The sequence below is a fragment of the Pomacea canaliculata genome, linkage group LG1 (genome assembly GCF_003073045.1).
Source record: "Pomacea canaliculata isolate SZHN2017 linkage group LG1, ASM307304v1, whole genome shotgun sequence".
In the NCBI taxonomy this organism is placed as follows: domain Eukaryota; kingdom Metazoa; phylum Mollusca; class Gastropoda; order Architaenioglossa; family Ampullariidae; genus Pomacea; species Pomacea canaliculata.
The window spans coordinates 24,002,499-24,028,380 of record NC_037590.1 but is presented as its reverse complement, the minus strand read 5'-3'; the positions used below and the strand labels follow the sequence as shown (position 1 = coordinate 24,028,380).

Below are 25,882 nucleotides of genomic sequence, written 5' to 3'. Positions count from 1 at the left end.
AGTGTGCTTATTAAATCCTCCTTCTCCAAAGTTGCTAACATACGCACACAAAAGACGATAACGAGTGGTGCTCCCTCACCTGGAGAAACGTAACGAGGCGACACAAGAAGTCGCCGCCGTGAAAGGTGCCGGAGATGTCCCACAGCAACTGCGGGAGGATGTTGAAGAAGGCAACCAGAAGGTCAGCCACGCTCAGGTGCAGGATAAACATGTGCATACGGGAGGCAATCTTCCGCCGCCGTGCCAACGCCACCAAGACACAGGAATTACCTCCCACTGCCTGCAAGGCAAGATAAATGACAGTTCTCTCATTCTGGGACCTTCTGCCTCTAATTCACAAGCCAGCAGCAAATTAAAAAGCATATTTCAAATTTGGTATAATTTTAAAATAGTAAATTCTACTGCTAAATGTTGTCATCGTCAGTCCCTTAGCCGTAGGGCAAATGACGAATCTTTTTTCTTTTTACAATTTCACTATCATGTCATCACCATTAAAATCAGAGCTGCCGTTGCACTACACAACTTTATGAAGAAAAAAACAAAAAAAAAACAAAAAAACAAAAAACAAAAAAAAAACAATTTAATTTAAAAGAAGACGATTGGTGGAAGCAAATTAGGACGGCAGGGATAAAAGAATAATTAAAAAAAAAGTCCTGAGAAGCCGTCAACCGACCAGCGTCAATATGGTTGCCAGAATGGCCACTTCAACCTGCGCCAGCGCCTCGTCACGCCCTCCAGGTAGGAGCGAATCTTGTGACGTGTTGTGTAGAGCCAGTGACGTGTTGTATGGAGCCAGTGACGTGTTAATGACGTCAACAAGTTTTGCCATTTTGTTAGCGGTCCAGTGGTAGGGAACAGAAGGAGGGTGACCAGGGGGAAATTGCGGGTCCAGGTCGTCTGCATCTGACGCAGCGCCGTCCTCTTTGATCTTCATGATTACGCCGAGATCTGAAGAGGAGCATCACGACACTGAGTGAACAGGAAAAACAACTTCTGAGAACTGAACAAATGCATGAAGACACTCAGGACCTCTGTGAAAGTGCATTGACAGGCGCGTGCTTGTAATCGCGAAATGGTGGAGATATTGCGATATTATTTTTTGTGGGGGGGTGTGAGAATGGACACTAGGCAATGTGGGACATCGCAGTAGGTCGTCACAACAATCTGTCGTCTTACAATGAGAACTTTAAGACACTCCACAGTCTCAAAAAGGTAAACTGAGAACTAATTTACTTTGACATAACTAGGCATAACACATTACACGATACCAAAAACCAGTCTGATCGAATGCTTCTATTTATGATAACCTTTGATCGATGGAATTGTCACGTGATTTTTATGGAGGGGTCACTTGCATCTCTAATTGTTAGAAGCACTCATATAGTGCATCAGTCACGTAACCTTTTGACCTTAAGTCAACCCAAGCGCACTTTTTTGATGAAAGGCATCTGAACAAAATCAAAGCACTTTCTTACAAGCTTAGGACAGCGATGTGTGATATACATTTACTTTTATTGAACTCGACTTCGCATTCAAAAGATCGCCCTTCAGCATTATGATGCTTGTCGTTAATATCGTTTTATAGATAAAATGACTTCACGACATACTTAATGAACTTTGTCATGACCTGTAACAACAACAACAACAACAACAACAACAACAACAACAACAACAACAACAACAACAACAACAACAACAACTACTACTACTACTACAAATATTACTACAAATAAAATACAATTCTCCAGACGTGCAGCTGGCAGGCCGCATGAGGTCACAAGAGGTGCGCTACTTCTGAAGACCTACCTCAGCAAGTTATTAATAGCACCGGAGGTCAAGTAGTCCGGGTGCTAAGATGCTGAGATAACGCACTACCCGGATCACTTCAGGATTGTGTGTTATGATCATACACCAAGCATGTTGGAGAGAGAAATCTTGGCTACAGTTGGCCGCGATATTCCTTTGACTGATAACAAGAGCGATGAACTCTGGGACTACATCATTCACCTTCATCCCTCGTGCGAGGCTGAGAGGAGTCTGTTGGTCCCTCCGTCTAACTAAGACCTAAACATACTCACAGCGTTTGGCTGGCTGCAAACTTTCAAAAGCGTGGCGCCCCCACACGTGTACTCATGTCGACAAAAAGAAACTGTCAAAGGTGGGCGTCACTAGGCGACATCTGCCTGATGCAGTAACGGCTGCTGCAGTGCACTGCGCTTGCGTCCTTTGCAGCCAGTGTCCCCCATTAGCGCGTGCGTCACCTAAGTGCACGCGCGAGAGGCTGGCAGGAGACAGAGAGCTAACTCCTACAGGAGACACGCGGGGTGCGGGGTACAGGTGAGGGGTGGGGGTGAGAGTTATCAAGAAATGTGTGTGTGTGTGTGGGGGGGGGGTCGTCTTTTTTTATACTTCAGCTGCTGCAAAAATAAACCAAACCCAGGCACTTTCAATGTCTACATTTCCAGATTTTGCTGCGGATCTCTCCCCAAGATATACAGATCTCTCCTTTCCAGATATACGGATCTCTCTCCCAAGATATACGGATCTCTTCCTAAGACCTCTCCCGTAGCACCAATCCCTCCAGAAAGTACTGAGCAGTCTTTCCAGATATACGGATCTCTCCTTTCCAGATATACGGATCTCTCCTTTCCAGATATACGGATCTCTCCTTTCCAGATATACGGATCTCTCCTTTCCAGATATACGGATCTCTCCTTTCCAGATATACGGATCTCTCTCGTATCACCCATCCCTCCAGAAAGTACTGAGGAGTTCTCAGCATGTAGACCGCCTATCCCACTCCAGTGCCATGGATCTGGTGTCTGGTTTTCGGAACATCAGCATCAGAAAAAGTGCCATTGCATGCTTGCTCGAAGAATGTTGATTTATATATATACATGTAGTTATTTGTAAATCATATGAAAATAGGTTGGTGCGTGTCACATGTCCGGTGAGGCCAGAGGTCACTCACCGTGCTGGTTGGGTGTGGGAGGGCTTTGTGTGCGTCACATGTGTAGAAAGAGCGACTTTTACACTGACATTTGTATCTTGTAAAACGCATTGAGCTCACCTCCGAGTGAAGAAATGTTTTATATACATAATCATTATTTATTGCAACAGATACAAGGGCACATGTCAGTGCAAAAGTCGCTCCACTGGTCATGTGTGTTTTCATAACGACACTCCAAATACCCGTGAAGTAGGCTACTGAAGTGTGTCTAGATGGATGATGACGAAATGAAGTAGTAGATAAATAGATTTTTGTATTGATTCTGTAGATATGTGTAACAACAACACACTTGTAAGTATGCACACACATTTTGAGCGGGCGAGATTCCTTGTACAGGTGAAAGTAACAGTAATACACAGGTGTAGGCTTAGCATCAGACACTTGCTCACATCACAACATCAGATAACACACCAGAGGACACCCTCAGTCGCAAAAAATAAGCGAGCTTACAAGTAGACACTAACCACGCGGGGTTTGTGATCTCCCCTGGGATGCCCTGAAGCCTCGTGCCCACAGCCGAGGAAGGAGGAATCTCATTATCACCTCCTAGAGAGCGCCGCAGCTAGGGGAGACAACCCCAGATTTGTGCACAGGCCGTTTCTCCGCATCTGCACTAAGGATAAGGACATCTCAGGGGGGACTCCGCCAGCTCCAGGCTGACCATGTGTCCGCTATCAGTGGCTGGCAGTTATAGGAATTAGATCGACATCAAGAAAGACCCTTTCCCCTCTTCCTTCCAGGCAGATGACCGGATTCTCCCGCTGTGTGTCGCTAATAGTATTGGGCGAGTAGTTTTCCGCTGTCGTGGACAAACGTTTCAAACTCCTTGCAGCACCCTTAGCTTTCCATAGTCGTAAATGAGGAGAACACTCCGACTGAACCTATCCTACCCCTCCCCCTCCTACCCCAACCTCGCAATCGTGCCTGCTCACTTCACCTGTCTTTCTTTCCCTCCTTCTGCCCCTAAACATGTTTGCCTCCCTTCGCAAAATGGGTTAGTGTCCCTTGCTGCATGTTGATGGTGTTACTCGTGAAACGGGAACATAACTTCTTTGTGATAAAGGACGAACCCAGTCCAATTCCACCTCTCAGCTCCGGTCCTCGCCCCCAGCTCTCTCTCTGCCAGCACACTGATGCTGTGATGATGTCGAGGCTGGGAAGTGCTAAAAGGTTTAAAGAGATATGTACAGATTCCATCAAAGTTTTAACAATCACGGTTCAGCACGGCTCAACTCCCGGGATACTAAGTTTCAAAAGGTAAATGAGTTGGCTGAGAGTTTCATCACTCCGGCCAGCGAGAGCACTAACAACATGAAATCCTCCCTCCTGTGACAGGTGTGCTGGGGGAATATTCCCCATTGTTAGGCGCCTGGCGAAATCGCTGCTCTCTGAGTTCTTCGCAAATTTACCCGACAGAGAAAAAGCAAGAATAAACAGGTTCCCCAGGTAGTCTAAATGCCTTAATGCCTTGACATTAAGTGAAATACGAACAAGTGCAAGGCAGTCAGGTACGCACATTTTGTTTTAACGGAAATAAACTCTGCGGTCTCTCAACGATAACAAGGAGAAACAGTTCAGCGGTGATGTCGCGATGTCAGTGAAAATATTTGTGGGAATGACGCTGACGGAAGTGGACACCACGTCCAAGAATCGCCGACGATCTATTAATTGTTTGTATGAAGGCTTTACATAGCATCCTGTTATCCCAGAAGCGCACACACGCGCACACACGCGCACACACACGCACACACACGCGCATGGCCTCGCGATGCACGCGCTCACGTGCGGCTCCACAGAGTAAAGCTCTGGCTCACGAACTGTATTAGTCGGGATTGTTGCCGCAGCTCATCACACCTTAATTATACAAAGCATGGCTATCAGACATGAACTCAACAACAACATTGACATGTTTTCATCACACTTCTTTTATCGTGACTGTAATTATAATTCATTTGATGCTGATCTGGTACTGGTGGATGCGACATGCATCTCTCGTTCACCCCAGACCAGAAAGTGCCAACGGTTATTTTTTTGTTTTGTTGTTGTTGTTATTTGTTTTTTTTATTATTATTGCGCGCACTCATCCCGGACAGAGAAAGGAGGGTATGTACTCTTCTGTGCAGCTCTCGAAACATTTAGAAAGTTGAAATGAGTGCTTGCTAAAGTCCCGTGACCATGTAAGTAAAGGGCGGGTGCGGCGCAACCTGCTAAAGGGTCATTAGCCATTTGTCACAAACCACATCAGACCACGTGACCGCTTCTAAAGGATGGGACTGGCATGCGCTGAAGCTGGTAAGAATGTTTGAAGGACCATAGAAGAAGGAGGGGCAAGCAAAAGCATGAAAATCAAAGATTTGCTGTCTCAAATTATATCAGTCAAGGTAGACATTCCAAGGCAGAACTATCAGAACCGTTTAACACACAAAATCGCTCAGTTCAATGATGTAGCCTTTCTCTCCCTCCACCGTTGTATTTATTTACTTTCTAGCAAGCGAAGCTGTTACTGGACTCGCCATTTAGTGACACTTTAGCAGATCCAAAGGACAGCGATGCTTTATTGTGTTTGTTGGTGTTCTTGCATTTCTTGGTTCTAGGAGCCATCTGAAGGATGAACGTGGATCTGTCTGTCTTCCAACTAAACTCGTTTTTGTCTCCAGTGCGCTCGGCCAATCAGAAAATGCAGTTAAGTGCATGGCCAACGTTGACGTGGCACCAACTTGTAGCAGGAAGCTTCCTTTCACTTCGTTCCTCGTGTCACTTCATGCAGTTCCACATTCACGCACGCAACAACGGGCAAGCAAATCAAAGGAAAACAAGAAGAGCTGTCATAATTGCAGGCAAGAAATTCATTCATCCAAATTCGTGTTCGAATAACTCGCGAACCCTTGGACATCCTCTACAAAGACCTGGAGAAACAGAGACCTGGCGATGGAAGCAAGAATCGTCGCAGTCCACTGTTTGCCTACCTGCCACAGGAGTTTGAAATCCCGTATGGCGTCCAGCGGCTCCAACCTCGCGATTCGCGAGGTTGGAGCCGCTGGACGCCATACGGGAGGAGCCAACAATGGTAGCGAAAGTTGCATGTTGTCAAGAGTTCCTTAAATGTCTTGCCTCCACTGTTGCCTCGGGAGCCATTACTTTAATGATCTCGCCCCACGTCTTGACCTGCCTGGCGTTGCCAACGGCGCCCAGGACAATGCGTCCGCAGTTTCACGTAGTCGTCAGATGAGGTTCCTGCAGTTTCACGTAGTCGTGAGATGGGGTTCTCGGGAAACATTTTTTGCCAATTAAAGAAGGATAGAAGTCCTCAATGAGGCTGTTAGCGCACAAGTAGAGGTACATTTCAACCCTCCTGCCAGCTGTGAACTATTAATATCAACTAAAGGGTGGAAGGTAAAATCCTGTTTAGTCTGTGGAGACTGTCATGACATGAGTTATTGCTCCTTGTGAACTACTTCAACAACTAACATCAACAGGTGTAGGCGGTACAACTTTCGGTCGGGGATTAAAATATCAGAGAAAGAGAGAGGAGAAAGTATTGAGAGAGAGCAAGGGGCAATAAAGTCTTTATTTTAAAAAATAATCTTTTCAAGGTTCTTTAATGTTTCATGTGAAATTTAACCTTTTGTTCGTGTCTCATCTTATTTTTATCAGTCGTTATCTTTTTTATCTGCCTGCCTGTCTGTCTAAGATGGTAAAATAGGATTTCCTCCCCACCATCTACCTCTCCCCGTGGTTTTTCTTCTTCGTCAAATATTTGTATCCTTCTCTTTCTATATCGAAGAAAGAGACAACACGTTTGTCTGTACACAATGCTGTTATTGAAAATTTTATTTAAGACATTTCTGCTCCCATTCCCAGATTTTTTCTGGTCGTTGTTTTTCACAACTGTTTTCTCAGTTCCAGATATAAATCTCTTTTCTTACACCGCTTCCGCAAACTTTGGCATTTGATTGACATTATATTTTTCCCTTCTTGGTGTAATTAAGGACTTTGGCTTAAAGAGTGAGGTCCATGTCACAGGGGCTCATTCAAGCTCTAAGTAATCCAGAGGCCAGTCACTAGTTTTCCATGTGATCAGATGTACATTACACTGACATATGATACACTAGCTGAGGTACATGTGGTCATTGCCATGAGAGACTCACATAGAAAGCCACTGACAAATGACAATAGTCTTTTATTCTCGATAGAAGATACTTTTGTGGGCTATAGTCTTGCTCATGACGACGACGACGACGACGACGACGATGATGAGGATGATGATGATGATGAATGCAAAATTTGTAAGGAGCATACTCACACTCCTATGGAGCATGCTCTTAGTACTTAAGAAAAAGAACGAAACATTGACAGCATACAAGGGACAGGAAAACAAACAAATAACATATGATCTATAAAAGAATAAACAACCGTACTAAACGAAGAATAAAATCAAATGCATAAAACACAAAGAAGAACCAAATACCAAGAACAAGAGCTGAGATTAACATGATATTGCAGAAAGAAAGGATGTGAAAAAGGACTAGCATTATGGGAAAGGTTATTAGGAGTCATGTTTACGGAAGAGGTGAGTTTTCAGTGAACGTGTAAAGGATTCAGTAGTGGGTAGGTGGCGAATATGGAAGGGAGAGATTTCCATTGTTTTGCTGCACAGAAACTAAACATCCTGTGGCCATATGTTGTTGTTTTGGTGACAGGATATGTTGGGACCGAGACACTTTATTGTTATCAATAGCTGTCTGAACTTCTGTTAGTGGTTGAGCATTGAAATGGATTTTTGGAAGTGAGGCAGTTAGGTTTTGTCTCTCCGCCTGAGTGTTACACGGATAACTTCTGTGTGCTGAGGCTGAGCGCCTAATGGTTTACAGGGAGGAAGGGAAAGGAGATATGGAGATGGAGCGGAGGAGAAGACAGATATCGCCTACAGCGGGCAAATGTAGGAGCGGAATTGGATTTTGTTCTGGTCTCGTTTCTTGTTGACTAGCATCTCCGACGAGAAGAGGCAAGTGAGAAGTGAACTCTAGCTTTGTAGACTCATTAAGGTTTCCCATCTCTTTTCCTTTTCTTGTTCACCGGGTGAACTGGGTGAACTGGGCTGTATGGCCAGACCTGTATGGCAGTCAGGGTTCTGCTCCACAAGCAAGGACTGCTACAGTGTTAAGTATTATGGGACTAAGTGAGTGGTATGAGTGGGTGTACGAGCAATTAGTAGAGAGGAGTGGGGTAGTCGTAGTGGATTGTATAGGTGGAGTGAGTGGTATTATTAATATTATTATTACACTTGCTGGGAAAGAGGTGGACTGGAGGACTGACTGTTGTAGTAACATTACCATGGGGCTGGGTGACGGTGTAATAATAACATTTAATTGCAAGCAGTGAAGAACTTATTCCTTTCTGAATGACACCTGATGTACTAAGTACCCCAACAATGGACTTTATAATACAGCCAAGTTACAAAATACCATCAAAGAATCCGTTGCAACTGTTCATAGGTTTACACTTTACTTACAACATAGATAGTAGATATAAATAGATGTGTTCATAAAATTGATACAAAACAACAGCCTGCAATCTACAGCTGTACAATGACCTGTACACAACAGATGTACAGCTGTATACAGTGATTTGTACACATCAGACGGCAGCTGCACATCGTGACTTGTATACAACAGATTGCATCTGTACACAGTGACTTGTAAACAACAGGCTACATCTGTACACAGTGACTTGTAAACAACAGGCTACAGCTGTACACAGTAACTTGTAAACAACAGGCTACATCTGTACACAGTAACTTGTAAACAACAGGCTACAGCTGTACACAGTAACTTGTAAACAACAGGCTACAGCTGTACACAGTAACTTGTAAACAACAGGCTACAGCTGTACACAGTGACTTGTAAACAACAGGCTACAGCTCTACAGAGGGCCAATTGAACCGAACGATTTTGCTGGCTCTCCAGCTCTTTGTCTGTCTGTACATTTGTCAGGAGGCTGTGCTAACTGCAGTATTTAAACCATTAAACCACTTTTTATTTGACCTGTATAAACTAAATTTGTAAACAACATTGATGTGCTTCTTTCCAAATGAACACACCTCTTGGCTGATATTTTTAACATCAATGGTCACAAATTACACAGTTGAGCAATCCATTGTTCACCTCAAGCACATTAATGATTCTGCTACACTAATTACATAACAAAATACACTGTGTACATTGTCTGTATTAAATATAGAGGCAGGGTTGTTACACTACATTAGCTCTGAGTTGGTTTTAAAGACTGAAAATTATAAAAGTAAAGAAAAGAGTTTAGGGTTTGCAGTTATAAGCAGACAATAATAGATATTATTTTGATCCACGTGTGTAGCAAAATTTTGATCCTTCAAGGTTAGGAAGCAATGGAATGATATTTCGCCCGTAAGAATTTTATTATGTAATTGTCCAACTGTTAATAAATTTCTGTAGTTATATTTTCCTTCATCTAAATATCTTACATTTATTAAAAAAATATTAAATATTTGCAGATTTCTGATGGATTAGTTATTGAGAAATAATTTATAACTAATAATTTATAATTTATGTTTAATATTAAATAAACATAATTAATGTTTCAAGGAAAGATCTGGATGCAAAATTGAATTTTTACTCTCTCTGCTGTCAGCACTTATAGAACTTTCAGCCTTATTCGTTAAACAATAAAAGGGCTGAGGAGACGACATTGGCAAGATGTGCTTGGAGCATAGTGTGGGCCTGCATGCGCCTGACACTGGATATGACATTACGTGACATTACGTGACGTTACGTGACATTACGTGACAGCGCCTGTGCACAAAGGGAGACCAGCGCTATTTTTCGAGATGTTTTTGGGGTGTTTTGTGGAAGACGGTGCATTATTCATTGCTGTGTCTTCGGCGCATGCCCACACGCTGACAGGAAGTTGAAGAAGCTTTGCAAACACGTCCTGCAGGTGGCACAGCACGTCTGGCGATGTGACGTCATTGCGCTTTAGCGGGAGATAATTCACTTCCTCAAAACTTGAATGGCGCGGAAGAACACAAAAGCCCAGAGCGTAAAAACAAGGGCATTCATCGCGAGGTTCGCTGGAGCTCTTCTGCGCCGATTCCGTAAATCAAGCTGCCGATCTTGTCTCAACACCCATAAATCAATGCAGTCAACTTGTTCACAACCCGTCAAACCAATATGACGAACTTGGAAATAAAAACTTTGGAATAAATGGATTTGAAGGTGCTTTCATTCAACATGGAATCCCCAAGAGCAGTACAATGAAACGGAGCAGCCAGGCTGTTAAAAAAACTTATTTTAAAAGAAAAAAAAACAGGCAGGAAGGGGAGGGGCGAGACTTTATGTTTCATGCTGAGGCTCTGTTACGTCAAAGGATGGAGTCACGTGATGATAGACAATCTCATAGCAGGCACGGTGCATGAAAGAGACAGAGACACACAGAGGAAGAAAAAGTAAACCGATGACTTTCCAAATGCTACTTTTCTAGACAGCAGGCAAGAAAAATGATAAAGGAAGTAGGTGGCGCTGCATGCAAGAAGAGGACGAGTAACGGCTGCTGCGTTTGTTGCGTGTAAACGTGTTCATCCCAGCGGGCTATTTCTGTCTGTCTCGATGAAGTAAAGATGTACTCACATCATGACACTTGTATCATGCTTCCTGCAGTCTCCCCTCGTCAGTCCATTTTGTTTGTTGCAGACAGAACACCTGAGCGTGCAGCCCTCGTCTTGTCTGCACCCTGACCTGCACAAGTGACATTTAATCGTTGGCTGGGTGGCGCATCCTCATCTTGCTTACTTTCTTCTTTACTCGTTCCATCGTTCAGCCAGCCACGAGCTGTGTGGCTAGATTCTGCTTGCCACCAGTTCCTCTTTACGACCTGTTCTATCTTCTGACACAATGGCAAACTAATTGACATTTCGTGGAAGAGAGAGTTATCGACGAAGATGTAAATAGCTGACAGATAATGATGTAGCTGAACGGCAGAGGAAACAAAAACATTTGCTTGACACCAGCATGCTCGTATTGGAATCTCTCTTTTTTTGAATATCTTCCATTCGGTATTTTAAACCAGGATCGGCCTTGGCAACAGCTGAGATTTTTGTGATCGTTGATAATTTTCAAGGCATGAAAATGAAAAACATTTGTGATGAAATTACAAAAACATTTAAAAGTTGACAATCCCTTCACGGCACTGAGGGAAGCAAAGGAAAGTTATTGAAGTGAAGAGTAACGGATAATGTATTTGTCAAAAAATTTCTGGTTTCCCCGGAATTATCAGCCACTAAATAACAAATATTAAAGCCACTCACACCTTCACAAATGCATCTCCGCTTTTGTGCTCTTTCATGTAGCACTGACAAGTGTCTATCAATCTCATGTAGCACTGGCAAGTGTCTATCAATCTCATGTAGCACTGACAAGTGTCTATCAATCTTATGTAGCACTGGCAAGTGTCTATCAATCTCATGTAGCACTGACAAGTGTCTATCAATCTCATGTAGCACTGACAAGTGTCTATCAATCTCATGTAGCACTGACAAGTGTCTATCAATCTCATGTAGCACTGACAAGTGTCTATCAATCTCATGTAGCACTGACAAGTGTCTATCAATCTCATGTAGCACTGACAAGTGTCTATCAATCTCATGTAGCACTGACAAGTGTCTATCAATCTCATGTAGCACTGACAAGTGTCTATCAATCTCATGTAGCACTGACAAGTGTCTATCACTCTTATGTAGCACTGACAAGTGTCTATCAATCTCATGTAGCACTGACAAGTGTCTATCACTCTTACATAGTGTCTAACAAGAGTATCAATCTCATGTTTAAAAAAAGGGAACCAAGTGCAGCTGTTACATGCACCTGACAGAAAGGTCAACACGGAGGTTAGGGTCGTGCTGGCATCTCCGGGGTCTGGGGCTGGCCACTCACTGGCAGCTGCGCGCAGCTGCGGCTGTCATGACGTCACGCATCATGGCGGCCCACGTTGCTGTTGACAGGCTTCCGCTGTCCGCTGCTCTAACACTGTAAAGCGATTACTGTGGGGCGGGTAAGTGTCCTTCTACCTCCACCAGCGCTCGCCCCACACGTCGTAAATATTACTTACGAGGAGGCCGAGGCAGGAGGCGGGTGGGGAGCAGTCGTTGGCAAGGAGCAGGAATGGATGCACGGGTGGGGCAGGGAGCCACCATGCTGTCAACTCTTTTTACGCTATTCACGGTGAGAGATCGAAATTAATTTTTTAGTTTGATCGGCTGAAAGGCTGCTCACGTGATAGATTTCTGGTTGAGTGGCGACATCTAGGCCGACATTTCGATAATATCTCAGCAGCGGCACTGGCTTTCATCAATTTCGGTCATCTCTCCCCAGCTTGTGAGTTTTAAAGTCTGCAGCATTGCAACATATTTTATGTCAGGGCTGTCAGTCAGCATCGGAGATGCTATACCTGTCTTCTGCATTACATTTCTGGAAACTTCCTTTTAGAGGTGGAAGTCTCAGCTTATTTTTTATGCTCCTCTACTTACAAAATGTTTCTTAAAGAAAAAACCCTTAGAGGTGAAAGGACATATTTTTGGAAAACAGCAGTAACTCAAGATTTTGCGAAGCCAAAGAGTTATGGCCCACGTTACCTTCTACGCCATCTTGTGATTTGTCTTTTGCTGCCTCGCAACAGGGGGGTGGCTGGGCACACAAGATGGAGTGTTCCTCCTCAACATGCAGCATACAGCACCATCCCCACCACAAACACTCTTTGGTCAGCTTCGGAGACTGGCAAGCATGATGTTGGCTGAGTAGGTGGGAGATGTCTAGTGGATTGGGATCGTTCCGTGTACTTTTAGAAGATAGTGGGAGTTTAGTTGATATTAGTGGGCAGTTTAGTGGACTGTTAGGAGAAGAGCTTTCCGCAGCAACATGCCTCTTTGCTGGATCACAAGCAGTCTGTGCACTCAGGGTCTAGAAAGGAAACCTGTCCTCTCCTTTCTCGAGACATTTTTGAGACCTTAACTTTGGGGGAGGTAGTGGGGACTGTGCTCTCAAAAGAAAAATCTGTAGCTCTAGACGATGAGGCTAAATTTTGTCAACTGGACCACTGTGAAAGAGGATGTGTGAATGATAGCATGGCAAGCAGTGAAACTAAGCAGCTGTGTGATGCTTTGCAGCTTCACCATCATCCAGTTTATTACAACTAACACATTTATATTTCTGCTGTGCGTGTGTGTGCGTGTTTGTGCGTGTTTGTGTGTGTGTGTATATGCTTCCCGCCTTATGATACATTTCTCTGTGTGTTAGAGCAGTCTTTCGCCAGGTTCGGAATGAAACCTTTCTCCGTCTTCCCACTTCACTCCGAAAGCATTATCACTGTCTGACAGGAGGCTCAGTAGCATACACTGGATGTCATTCCAGTGACAGTAGATACACACACGAGATAAAAACATTTTGATTACATTTTCCACAAATTGATTTGTAAGTGGCTGCTAAAAAATGGAATTTTCTCTGAGAAGCACTTTTCCCGAACTTGGAGCTCTGCTTTTTACAATGTTGGAAGTCTGTCCAGGCCTTTAGATTGTTGTTATTTGTAACTGTAGAACGGAGACATGTAGACTGCAAACTGTAAATATACCAGGAGGATTGTAGACTGTAATGCCTGTACCGTGTATACTAGGCTATACAAGGTCTAGTGCCCTAAACCTATACCACTTACACTATATAGTCTGTAGGAGGGCTAGTATGTGTCAATCCAGTACCACGTGCAGTATATAGACTAAACAGGGCTAGTATCTGTCAATCCAGTGCCATGTACAGTATATATACTATACAGGGCTAGTATGCTGTATATCCAGTACCAAGTACAGTATATAGACTATACAGGGCTAGCATCTGTCAATCCAGTACCACTTATAGTATATAGACTATACAGGGCTAGCATCTGTCAATCCAGTACCATGTACAGGGTTACAGGGGATAAGCTATAAAAGATCCAGTGATGGCCTCATTATTGTAAAACGCAGATAAGGAAATTCGACGATTTCTGGTGTCCTGCTTTTTACGACTTCAATCAGCTTACAATATTTCTAATCAATTCTGAGATAGATATAAAAGCACTTCATCTGAGCGCATCAAAGTCTTTCTACATTGAGCAATCCTTGTCATTCGATTCACATGATTCATCTCATGCACAGAGGCACAGCTCCTTTCGGAAGCCATCATTTCTCATGAAGATCTTGTTATTAGTGTCAAAAAAGCATTAACCTGCTGGAGAATAAACTATTGGTCTTCGATGTCGGCGAATGGTGCTTTACAGAAGAGGACTTTAGTTGGTGACTTTTCAGAAGCGGTTTGAGGTCAAAACCGTTCCTTTGGTGCACAAACCTGTGTGGTGCAGGCCCTGACAGCCCCGAGCATCATCTGCCAATTGTTCCAAGCACCAAGAGACACATACACAATTGTGTGCTGTATGGCTGCAGGAAAACCTGTAAAGACAACTGCAATTTAATTCCCTCCTCTTAACTCACCGAGGCTGAAATAAGATCGCCATTGCGGGTCTGCGACTGGAGGCCGCACGCAGCTGTCAGCGCCACGTAACGCATCCCACCTTCACGCTGCTGCAAGTCACGTGACCTCACCTCTTCAAAGGTTTCCCTTTACAATTGCCTCCAGAGCTGTGCGTAGGAGTCGGTGTTAACTTCTAGAGAAGCAGCTTCAACAAATGTGTATTTTATTTTTGAGTGCATTTGGTTTTGTTCAAACCTGTATTGGCCATCTTGGATGAGGTTTATAAGGCATCCTCTTTCGGCCATCGTGCATGCTCGTCAACAATTTCTCTCACCCAGACTACTTTTTGGGAAGTAATTTTACGGTACATTGGGTCTGTGTTCCCGTACTCGCATATTTCACGTGCTTCCGCATACGTGACCAGTATTTCATCGTAAGCTGTTGTCGCTGTTCCCCATTTTCACACTGGCTAGCAATGTGATTCCTCCCCAAAACACACACACACACAGTTGTGGAGAGCTTGGAGGATAATTTTTTCAAGCGAATTCTTACGGTAAATGTTCTTTGTTCACAAGAAATCGCGTGGTATGTGGGATAGAAAGAAAGAAATAAAAAGTAAAAGAAAAATTTGGTGAAGAACGGCTATAAACATGTATCTGTTGCATGAGAACCGAAGAAAAAGATGTTTTTAATCTTGTCACACCATAGCTGAGTGGCAAGAATACGATTTCTCGTCTGTTTTTTTTTTTGTTTTTTTTTTTTTTTTTTGTTGTTGTTTTTTGAACAAGTAAACACATTAGGAAACCTGTACAGACATACGCCCTTCCGCTCACAGACACACGTTCCTCGTCCTACAGACACACCTTTATTCTTTCACAGACACACGCACACATCAGCTCTCAAAAAGAGAAAATAGAAGTCTTGTATTGTTGAGGGAAGGACTACCCGGGTGAATGAAAAACGTGTAAGGAAAAAAAAACCCATCTAAGAATATTAAACAAGGTCGGGGGCAGGGTGCAGTAATGCAATTTAACCCTATTCATGTGGCTGTTACACACTGATGAGCTATTCACCATCAGGAACCGGGCCTTCCTTGCAGCCATGCCTGTCAGGTTTGCCACCAGCCTGACAACAAGAGGCCGGCGAGCGTTTAAAGACTTCATTATCATTACCCCCGGTGGGTCCCCCCGTTAGTACCGCCCGCCCCGTGGCTCTACTTGTCTACCTCCGCACCCGGAGACTTCTCCGTCAACCGACTGTCGCGTGCCTCGCCGTCAGTGTACCCCACAGGTTAATGACAGGACATCTGCAATTTCCCTTCGCTCGTCAAAACGCAAAAATATCATTTGTGGCGCATTTGGAGGTAGACACACTATCTTGGCCCTGTGGTTGCTGTGCCGTGGGGACTTAATGAAGCTGTCGCCGACTCTGCGAATGGACCAACTGCGTCACCAGGGTGGGGAGGCCTCGTGGCTCGAGGGGAAATAACCTCTTCACTAATGCATAACGAGTGTTGGAAATAACGGATTCATCTAGACTTTGGTCAATCCATTGGAAACAGATGAAAACGGAGACAGATCAGACACCTTTCTTTCTCTTTTCGTTAGGTGCAGCCTCGCTACGGACCACGCCCACTACAAGGAGGAAACGGCGAGTGCGAGACAGTGATGAGCAGTTCATCTTTGACGAGAGTAGGCCGAGTAACAAGAGTCTTTCCATCCCTAACGCAGACAGAAAAAAAGACAGAGAAAGAGATGACACAATACATGTCAAAAGAATTCGCCTGCTAATGGGCAAACAAGGTGATTAACCACATCAAGACCAATATCTAACTGCTCTCTTGAATCTGACAAAACGGGAAACAGTATTTTTATTGAGGGGAGGGTGTGACAAATAGGGAGTGCCAAATGATTTTCACAAGCGCTGATATCAAACATATCAATTCTCAGTAAAAACTGTTTTTAGAAGAGTTTGATTGAGCATGATACACTCATTTTTAAAATATGATAGAAAACACTCTTCCGTTCACGACAGAAGCCGCTGAACATGACAGCTCTCAACCTATTTCCTGGACAAGAAACGAAACTTATTCACATTACACAAAAGTGTTTATATTTTCAATGCTTCTTGTGCAAGTGTGTAACCACTGATCTATTAAGATGAAAAATGTACTAGTCTAGCCGCGTGCATGTGGTAAACATGTTCCATTTGTCATAATACATTTTTTGTGTTCTTAGGACAGTCTTTCAATGAGTTTGGAACGAAATCTTTCTCCACCTTCTCACTTAGCTCCGAAAGCATTATGGTAATGAGCTTGGCGCTGGACATCACTTTACTTTCATACATCGGTTGTCTGATCCCTCATTTGTCCAGTACACAAACAACTATGAACACAAAGTCTCAAACGTCTTTTGAGCGAGTACAAAAACCTCGCCTAACGGGCAGCCTCTGTGAAAAAGCGAGCGTGAACACTAATCATTCTCCCGAGTTGTCTACCTTAACTCCGCAATTCTTATCTCCCTTGCTGCCGATGCCGCTTTGAGTGCTCGTTTCCGAGCGGAGAGAGGTCCATCAGTGCTTCTTCGGTCCTTGGCCTATTTTCGGGCTTCATTAATCTCCCCCTATTAAAGGCAGGCAAGAGTCGTTAATACGGGAACCACATCGACTAAGAAGCTCCTTACGTATCGTCTGGATGCTCGACAGCTCACCTAGCATCGCCTAGACAGGCAGCATCCACCCTTCGGAAAGCCCGTTTCTTTTCCCCGGATTTTTTAATTAACCTGCTGTATCTCTGTGTGTAGTTTCATCAACGCCGCAAGCAACGAAAATATCACTTGAATCAGACGAGCGTGTCAACAAAATACTTTACCGAAACAAAAAAAAAAAAAAAAATCCATTGGATAGAAATTTCACGGCTGATCAGAATGCTTGTCTCGAAATGTTTTCTGCATTTTTCACAATGAGCAATTTTCTTTTTTTTTTTTTTTTGGTTTATTTGTTTTTGTTCTGTTGTTTTTTGTTTTTGTTTGTTTTTGTTTTTTTTATCAGTGTATTGGGAGAGGTATTTGCTGGGCAGCTGTCAAAGAAAAGTGAAACCCTCGCTTGTGGTGCCAGCAGCAGGCGTTGAGAGCCAGTCTCATGGAGCTGGAGGACCCGGGGCCACCCATTGCCGCACATTTGCCGCCTAATCTCGCGGCACCAACAGTGCTCAGGCCATGGAGCAGCTTGTGATGCTGGGTGATACAAGCCCCCCGGCGACTGAGGGCTGAGTGCAGTTCATATGACCGCAGTTCTGCGCAAGCAGCAAAGAAGGAAACAGTTACCTGGAAACTATAGAGGCATTAAAATACTATTCACAAAGAGAAAGTCCAGAGACCAATGAATATATTTACCGGTGAAAGAAAATGCCTAAATATATAACAGCCAGTGGTGTGGAAAAGCCCAAGTACATTTCAAGGTGCACCAGCAAGATAAATGTAAAGGTAAATGGATGTGCAAGCATTCGCGAACCGGACGGCATGTCGTGAAGGCGGCATCAGTCTTGTCGAGAGATAAAGCAGCTCTTGGCCATCGTCTGCCCACGTCTGTCTGAACAGTTCAGAGGAGTAACACGTGAAAGGTAGTTAGACTAATGGGTGACGAAGACCAAATAGACAGAAGGAAAAAAACCCTAACTGAAATAGAAACCCAACAGGCCGAAGGCAGGAGGAAATCAATCTCATTGTACCCGCCTTGCCTTGAGCCTTTGTCGTCTTGGAGACCAGGAGAAGAGAGGCTCATTTCTGTGATTCCCGTGTCTAAAACCGGAAACACACTCAGGGAGACAGAGGAGAGGCATGCACAGGAGGGACCCTAGACTGTGGACTTGCTGCTGTACAGTGTGGGACAATCTGTCTCTCACACACACACACACATGAACGTACACACACACGCACACACATGCACGCTTTCCAACCCTACTGAACATAATGATCTACCGCCAATTTCATTCAAAGATAATGAAGTTTGCAAAGTACATCCCCGAATAGCTACCCGCTTTAAGAACTAGTCTGTTAGTCTTGAAGTCTTTCGCGCACAGGCCGCCTTCGCAAGGAAAAAAAAACTCTACCAGTTCGAATATCAACATCGTCGTCGTCGTCCTCCTTCTCCTCATCATCATCATCATCGCCTTCACTACCATGACAACTTGCTATTAAAACTATATAATCTATAACAGAAATAATTTTGAGAAATTCGTTGTGATTAAAATGTTCAACCACTCTATTACTGGTCAAGGAGTTTGAGCGAAGTCCCACCAGTGCCATCTGACGGTCAGTTCCATCAGCTCTTACCATCCGGCTCGCCTGAAAATGTTGCATTCATTGCCTGGAGCTGATCCTCCGACAGCAAAACATATTACTTACCTATTACCATTTTTCTTGTCATTACTTGTAAGCCCTAATGGATTCTAGAATGAGTTAATTTGTTTTAATTTTTGTGTTTATTGCATATTGGAATATCTTGACGATGCCTGTAGTGCCGGGTATCAGATAATTGATGCTTCATACCGCCATTCCCTTCTGAACATGGCCATTACAAGGTCCAGCGCTGTACATAATTAAGGCAATTCTAGTTTTCTGGGATTTTTTGTTTTGTTTATTTGTAATGATGGATGGATGTGTTTTGAGTCTAGACTTAGCTTATAACAAAGCTATGTAGCTAATCGTCGCAACATGCCTACAGCACACTGCCTTAAAAAATGAGACTTTTATATAAAAACCTCAAAGTGGGGTGGGAAGACATGGAATATTTTGGCCTCTTTCTAGCTATACTATGGTTTACTCAGCCTTTATAAAAAACAATTCATAGTAGTGAAAAATAATCATTAAAAATAAAGGAAATGTCAGTAATATCCCCACATACACAGACACCAAACATGGCTACCTCACATCTGTACACAGAAAGGTTTGCTCGCCACCAGTCCTGTAAACATCAACGAGACAAGAGACACATCATGGGGCCTCATCCGAATCTTCTCCACTTTACCTTCAAGAAACACTTGAGTCCGGCTCTTCATTTGATCCTAAGAGTGTTCACAAAGCTGCATAAAAATGAAAGGATAGCTGTGCTCGTGTACAGTGTCATCGCCATGTTATCGATAAGGTGCTCAGCTCAACTTTCTGCAGTAAGTGCAGTGACAAGCAAAACTAATGAAAGTTTCAAACCAATGTTTGGATTTATCCCTGTCTTAATAACGCATTAAATATTTACATCCTCCATTAGCAAAGAATCTCATTTGTTTATCCCTGTCCTCTTCACTGGCAGACGGCGGGGGAGGAGAGCGGGAGGGTGAGTGTAAGTCTCCACGTTTTTATTTTTACGCTGGTCGGCAATTTTTTTTTTTCACATCTGAAAGGATAATGAAATTGATCCCGTATATCCTGAATGTCACAGAGTCTACAGAAGTTTCATTTCTAGGGACCTCCGTTAGTCTAATAGACAGGTACCAGAACTGTGGAGCGCCGACAGAAGTCGTTAGCCCGGTGTGTCGGTGAATCCAGGTAATCCTGCAGCCAGGTCCTGAGCTCAAACGGTGCCAGTCACACGAGACAGAAAAAAGTAAAATAAAATAATAAAATAAATAAAAAGCTGGACGAAGGAGGAGCGGCTAAATGCGATTCACGTGCTGCGACAAACTGAGAGACACGCCCCCGGGCATGCGCGTCACGCTTGAGCTGCACATCGACCCCCCTCCCACCCGCCCTTTGTAGTCACGCCTCACTGAGTTCCCTCCCTTCGCCGCTTCTCCTCGCATCCGGGTAACCTACAGACCACGTGACTGTTCCCGTCAGTTCTGGCTTTGCAGAGGACAGAATTTCAATTTCCTCCCAATCGCCGCCCTCCTTGGTGGACTTTCCAGATATGAGTGTCGCTGGACGTGTAGTGCCGCTCCGCTGCCAGCAAGTAGTTCTGTTGTGCTGCTAACTGGACAACGGCCTCTACCTTCCTAGTGCCTACCCACTGCGTGTAGACATGTGTAGACACGTGTAGACGTGTGTGGATGTGTTAAAGGTAGAACTCATTCATCTGTGACATCCCGACATCAGCAGCTGACAAAGTGACCGTAATGAAAACAAACCACCTTCCGATGTCAGCCGTTGATTCATCAAACTTTATTTAGAATACAAAAGCACACTCTCCTGGGAAGTCATAAGTCTTCCTGACTTGTTTAAATAATGTCAAGAGACTAGCGAGCTGACAACGCGAGGAGGAGGAATTACTTCCCGTGTTTTTATTACCAAGAAATCCTCACGGGGGCGCTTCTGTCGTCAATGGAGAAAATACGCACGACAGAGAGAGAACTGATTACACCTTGCTTGTTATTGTACATGATGTACACTTGCTCACAAATTATTTGTCATATTCCTTCGCCGGCATTTAAAATTTATCTCTTTACATGACTTCTTATTACTTGTTGTGGGTTTTAAGCTTTAGGCTTCCACAAACTTTACGGTTTCACGATTTCTTCAAAAGCTTACATTTTTAAAGCAAACTTCGAACGCTCTACAGAAATTTTTTTATTGAAGAAAATGTCATTTGTGTGACAAGGCTCAACATAAAAGCTCAAGTGTAATAACCAGCACGCAAACATATTTGTTCCTTTTAAAAAAAATCTGTTTCTGTCAACATTCGTGAATGACATTTGTAAATATTTTGTCGGAGTATTGATGCACTACAGTATTGTCGACAGCATTATCTTTTGGATTTCGATAAACTTGTAGAGATGCAAAAATAAACTTGTAGAGATAGCAAAAAATCTCTAAAGCAACAACAGTGCTTCCACACAGATCAGTTGTGGTACATCTGTACATCTCCCGCCATTGATGTATCGATGTATTCAGCGGAACTGCGACCTGTTCATAGAAATGTCGATACACTCCTCTACCTACAACGATACGTTTGTAAATATGTCGATACACTCCTTTAACAACAGCAATACCTGTGTGCTGATCTCGATACATCCCTTTAAGGACAACGATAAGTTTGTAGACATGACATGACATCCCTTGTATCGACAAGACACTTTAGAATAAATCACGATATGTCTCCATAGCAACAGTAGCTGTAGCCCTAGAGCTGTGCGAATGAAGGGAGCAGACGATCGTACGATGGTAAGTGAGGCTTGTACATCGTTTGTACTGAAGATTCCGAGCCCCCCTGGACCATGCAGCAGTCGGGAGACTGGGCCTGAGACTGATGTCCGTGGACTGGAGACGAACTCTAATTGAAATGTGATGTTAGGCACGGGGTGGAGTGGAGGGCGATGTCCTGATGACTTGTCCTGGCAGCTGAGTCACTCCAGATGCCCGCAGCTGCATGTCCGTGGGACTTCCAGACGAAGCTCAGTCCTCTCTACACTCCATTTCCCCTGCACACCTTGATGGCCGACCAAATGTCATCGTGAGATGTTTCTTTTTGCTGTCAGTGACAAGTACTCAGCACTTTCACGCCCTTTGAAAGTCGGACACAGGCTAGCTGATGTCATCGGGTGCACGGGTGTGGGGTACAGAACTGATGGCATGGCAAGAGGGAGGCAAGAGGGAGGAAGTCTGGCAAGTCTGTGAAAACTTCATGATTCAAAGCAAAGCCGTGTGAGGATTTAAAACTCTGTGCATTTGCACTCCAAATAATTAGCATCCTCGGTGTCCCAAATACATATCCACAGTCATCAAAGTAAGCTTTCGCTTTTGGTTTAGGTAAGAGCAGAATTGTAAACTCTCCTGCCTCATCCTGTCACACAATGCACATGCACTGACCTTTGCCTTAACAAAGAATATTTCGTTTTAAAAAAAATAAAATTGCAAGACTTTAAATAATAAGGAAGTATTAAAGTTAATCCTGCTTCATTCATGGGACCAGACGAGGTCATAACACGCCATCTAGCGATAAATACCAGCAAACAGTATCTCAGCACGGTATGTATGGCGACTGGAGACTGATGGAGAGCTCTCATCCCTCACTCAGCTAAAGCATCGATGGCGGGATGGATCCCATTCCATCCACCCAAAAACCAAACAAGCATGATCAAGCGACCAACCTACCGATTTATCTCCCAATGATTTACTGTGTAAAAAATTGAAAGATACTTTAAAGTTTCCATGAGCAGTTGTTGTTTTACCTAGAATGTACTATATTTAAGAAGCTTCTTACACTATAAAACAATGCTTTTCAGAATCAGTTCTTCAATCACCGGAAATTACAACGGGTGAAGATGACGAGCGCCACACTTGTTGGCTGAGTGGACAGAACCTACCCAAAGAGCAAAACTGTTGAGAAGGATAGTGTATCAAGAGGATTGCAAGCAAGTAAACAAATAAACAAACTGTTATATTCTTCTGATCACAACACCTCTTACAGTTGTTAGTATGGTAGTACAGACATAACACATGTGGCATGTGCAGAGCTTTGATAGGTACGAGCATTTAATCTTCTTCCTAACTTACGGGTATCTTTGGCAACGGATGATATTCTGGGCCATCAGAAGTAACAGTTGATGGAAACAGCTCACATCAGGTACATTTCCCCGGTATTGGGATTTACAGAAGAAACAAGAGACATCGGGTTAAAGAAGCCGAGGGAGAATACCGATGAAATATTTATTTCCTCCGCATCTCCGACGTGAGCCTGTCGTTTGTTTGTTGTGTTTAGAATTAAAGACCTGGTGCAGAGCAAAGCTGTCTTTTGTCCCTTTGCTAATCCTTTCTAGAACATGCTCACTCTTTCCATCATTTCACCGTATTGTCTTGCTGTGATGCCATAGAGGTGCAGCCAATCAACATCCGCTAGTATTGACTGCACACTCGCCATTTGCAGCAGTAAACAGCAGCTAATGAGCAGCCGCCTCCCTGTCACAAAAGTTAGCGGCCATTACTCACTCCGAAGCTGTTCCTGACAGCACTCAAGTGCTCCCTTAATTAACGAGGAAGTCCATTGCAGCTTTGACCACACGACCTTCTGCAAGTAGCGTGTCTTCAGAAATAAAAAAGAAAGAAAAAGACAATCCCACATTGTCCTCATCTACTTCTCTCTCTCTCTGCCCTCTCTGTTTCCCGATGCTATCCATCCTCTATTTTCTTACCTACCAGCTGGGACAGACTGTCATGCGGCTGGGTAGTTTTATGAATCCTCTTTAAATCTTCTTTAGTTAGAGTTTAAAATTTTACAAAATCATTAAAAGTCCTCGAACCAAAAACCAAGAAAGGAAAAAATAGGAAGTATAATAAAGTGTAGTAAATGTGGTGACCCCGACGGATTGTGCATAAAAACGGAAAGGGCATAGGGTAGGTAGTCCAAGGTGTGAGGGCAATGACCTCAGCCACCACACCACTGTGATGTCACAGGAAATATGGCCTTGACCTCCTTACAAACCTCGACGAGAGCCGGGAAGTTCAAAAGTTGTCTGTGGCCGAGGAAGAAGTTGTTTGCTTGAGTTGAAAAGCCATGGTTACATGTTAAACAACTTGTTTGCGACATGTTTTTCCATTTGCGTTGGCTTTAATGAACCAGTCGTCCACCATGTTTTCCCCTCATGGTCTTGGAGTGTTTTTCCTGATTCCTGTCCGCACATCTATGTCCTGAAGTCGTTGTCATCTTTAATTCACAGCATCAGACCTGTTTAGAAATGCAGTGAGCGCATCTCGCCGACCATTATGTTATCTTCTTATTCCACATTTCCTGGCTTTTCCTTACTTGACTCTCCTCCTCTCTATCAAAGTTGTTTTCACATCGACTGGATGTTTGTTTGTCATGCACACAGTCAACATTTCTTCTGTGAATAAAAACAGCTTCGTCTGGCGGAGCATTCAATAGACGGGAATGTGTTTGCTGGGTTCAGGGCGTGCTACTGTGTTTGTTCGTTCATACACCAACTTCTGACCATCTCCAGACACGAATTGATTCTCAAAGCTCTCGCTGGTTGCTTTCCGGCAATTATAAATAATTCAGAGTAGATAGTTTGGGATAGCTCCGAATTTTATTTCAAACCTTATTTGCATGTTTACAATAAATTACTTCGTGGGATATCCAAATGTGTATTTAAATGACTCAATGTATTTATTGTCGATCAGAGAAATAGTTGTAACGATTTAAAAGAGTTTCTCAGTAGTAGATAAATGTGTGAGAAAAATGTGCAACCGGGCGAACGGGGATCGTGAAAACATAAATATTTAAGGAGAAACAAAAGGTCAGCATCACACCGCACTCACCTGCTCCTCCTTCACTCAATCGATGGTAGAGGAGGCGCGGGTGTGGGTCGACTGGTCACTGATGGGCGAGATGGCTGGCTGCGTGTCCGGCTCTCGTGCTCGTAGTCGACCTCTCCACTCCAGGCCAGGAGGTACTCGTGTGGAGGGCTGGGGGCGGAGGACAGCCCATTAAGCGTTTACGACAGGCTCCAGTGGCGCCGCTCGCACCTCGTCCTCGCCGTAAGAACAGCCGCGCGGCGGAAGTGCTTCAGACAAGTCGCAATCCTGCTTCTGGAACTTTCTTAATTGCTTGGCCAACTAAGTCGGAGCAGAAGCCAGTCGCAGGCGTCAGTCAGATGCGCACGTCAACGCTCGCAGATTTGCGTGAAGATCACTGTCATCACCTCGGCGATAAGAAAGAAATTAAGATCTTTCTTTTTTCTGGAAAGCACAACATATTGGCCTTTCAGGTGCCGTACCCGACACCGGTGTCAGAGCAGGGCTGATGTCATCAGTGGGTGGTCTTCAAGGTGTAGGATTTTCAAAGGAAGCAAACTACACCGCCCCAGGTGATCTTTGGAGTTAAATGTCGAGCCACTAGCTTCCACTTATTGGTTGTTTTTTTTTCTATCATTGATAGCTCACCTGAACAGAAAATAAAGTCAGGTGAGAAGGTGCCAGACTGAATCAGTTACATTCTACAGAAAAACCTGAACAATAAATACGAATTTAATTTTAAATTAAGTATCATTTATGTTCTCATTTTTTTAAGTGAAAACATTTAAAACAAATTACGATACAATAGTTAAACAAATATCAATCGAAGATAAGTTTAAGAAATGTTTTAAAGAAATTTTATTAATTCTGTTAATAATATGTGCGATGGGTTGCTTTAAAATAAAAGGTCAGTGCAAATCACGCGAAACGCTGCCGTGAACTTGCTGAGACTGCACGAGATTTCCGTGGCGGTGGCACGTGCACCGAGTCTGTGAGATTGAAGTATCGATCACAATATTTTCCCGTTTGACAATACTTCTAGTGATGCCTCGCGTGGCAGATAATGGAGTCAGGTCTGCCAGTCTTTTTTGTCGGCTGTCTTAATGACACCGCTCACATTTACTCTC

General features: G+C 43.7%; 1 protein-coding gene across 2 annotated transcripts in view; it reads right to left on the bottom strand.

Moving 5' to 3' along the window:
• LOC112576131 (cephalotocin receptor 2-like) overlaps positions 1–25,391 on the bottom strand; it is a 30,815-nt gene extending 5,424 nt beyond the window's left edge. The window contains exons 1-3 of one of the 2 annotated variants that reach the window (XM_025258404.1): positions 24,780–25,391; positions 674–948; positions 80–280 (exon numbers count right to left, since the gene is read on the bottom strand). In XM_025258404.1, coding sequence (XP_025114189.1) covers positions 80–280; positions 674–934 — 462 coding nt within the window. In that variant the 5' untranslated portion in view covers positions 935–948; positions 24,780–25,391. Of the gene's footprint in view, positions 1–79; positions 281–673; positions 949–2,078; positions 2,147–24,779 lie in introns of those variants that run through there. The other variant, XM_025258394.1, reaches the window with a different exon arrangement.
• Positions 25,392–25,882: the final 491 nt, after the last annotated feature.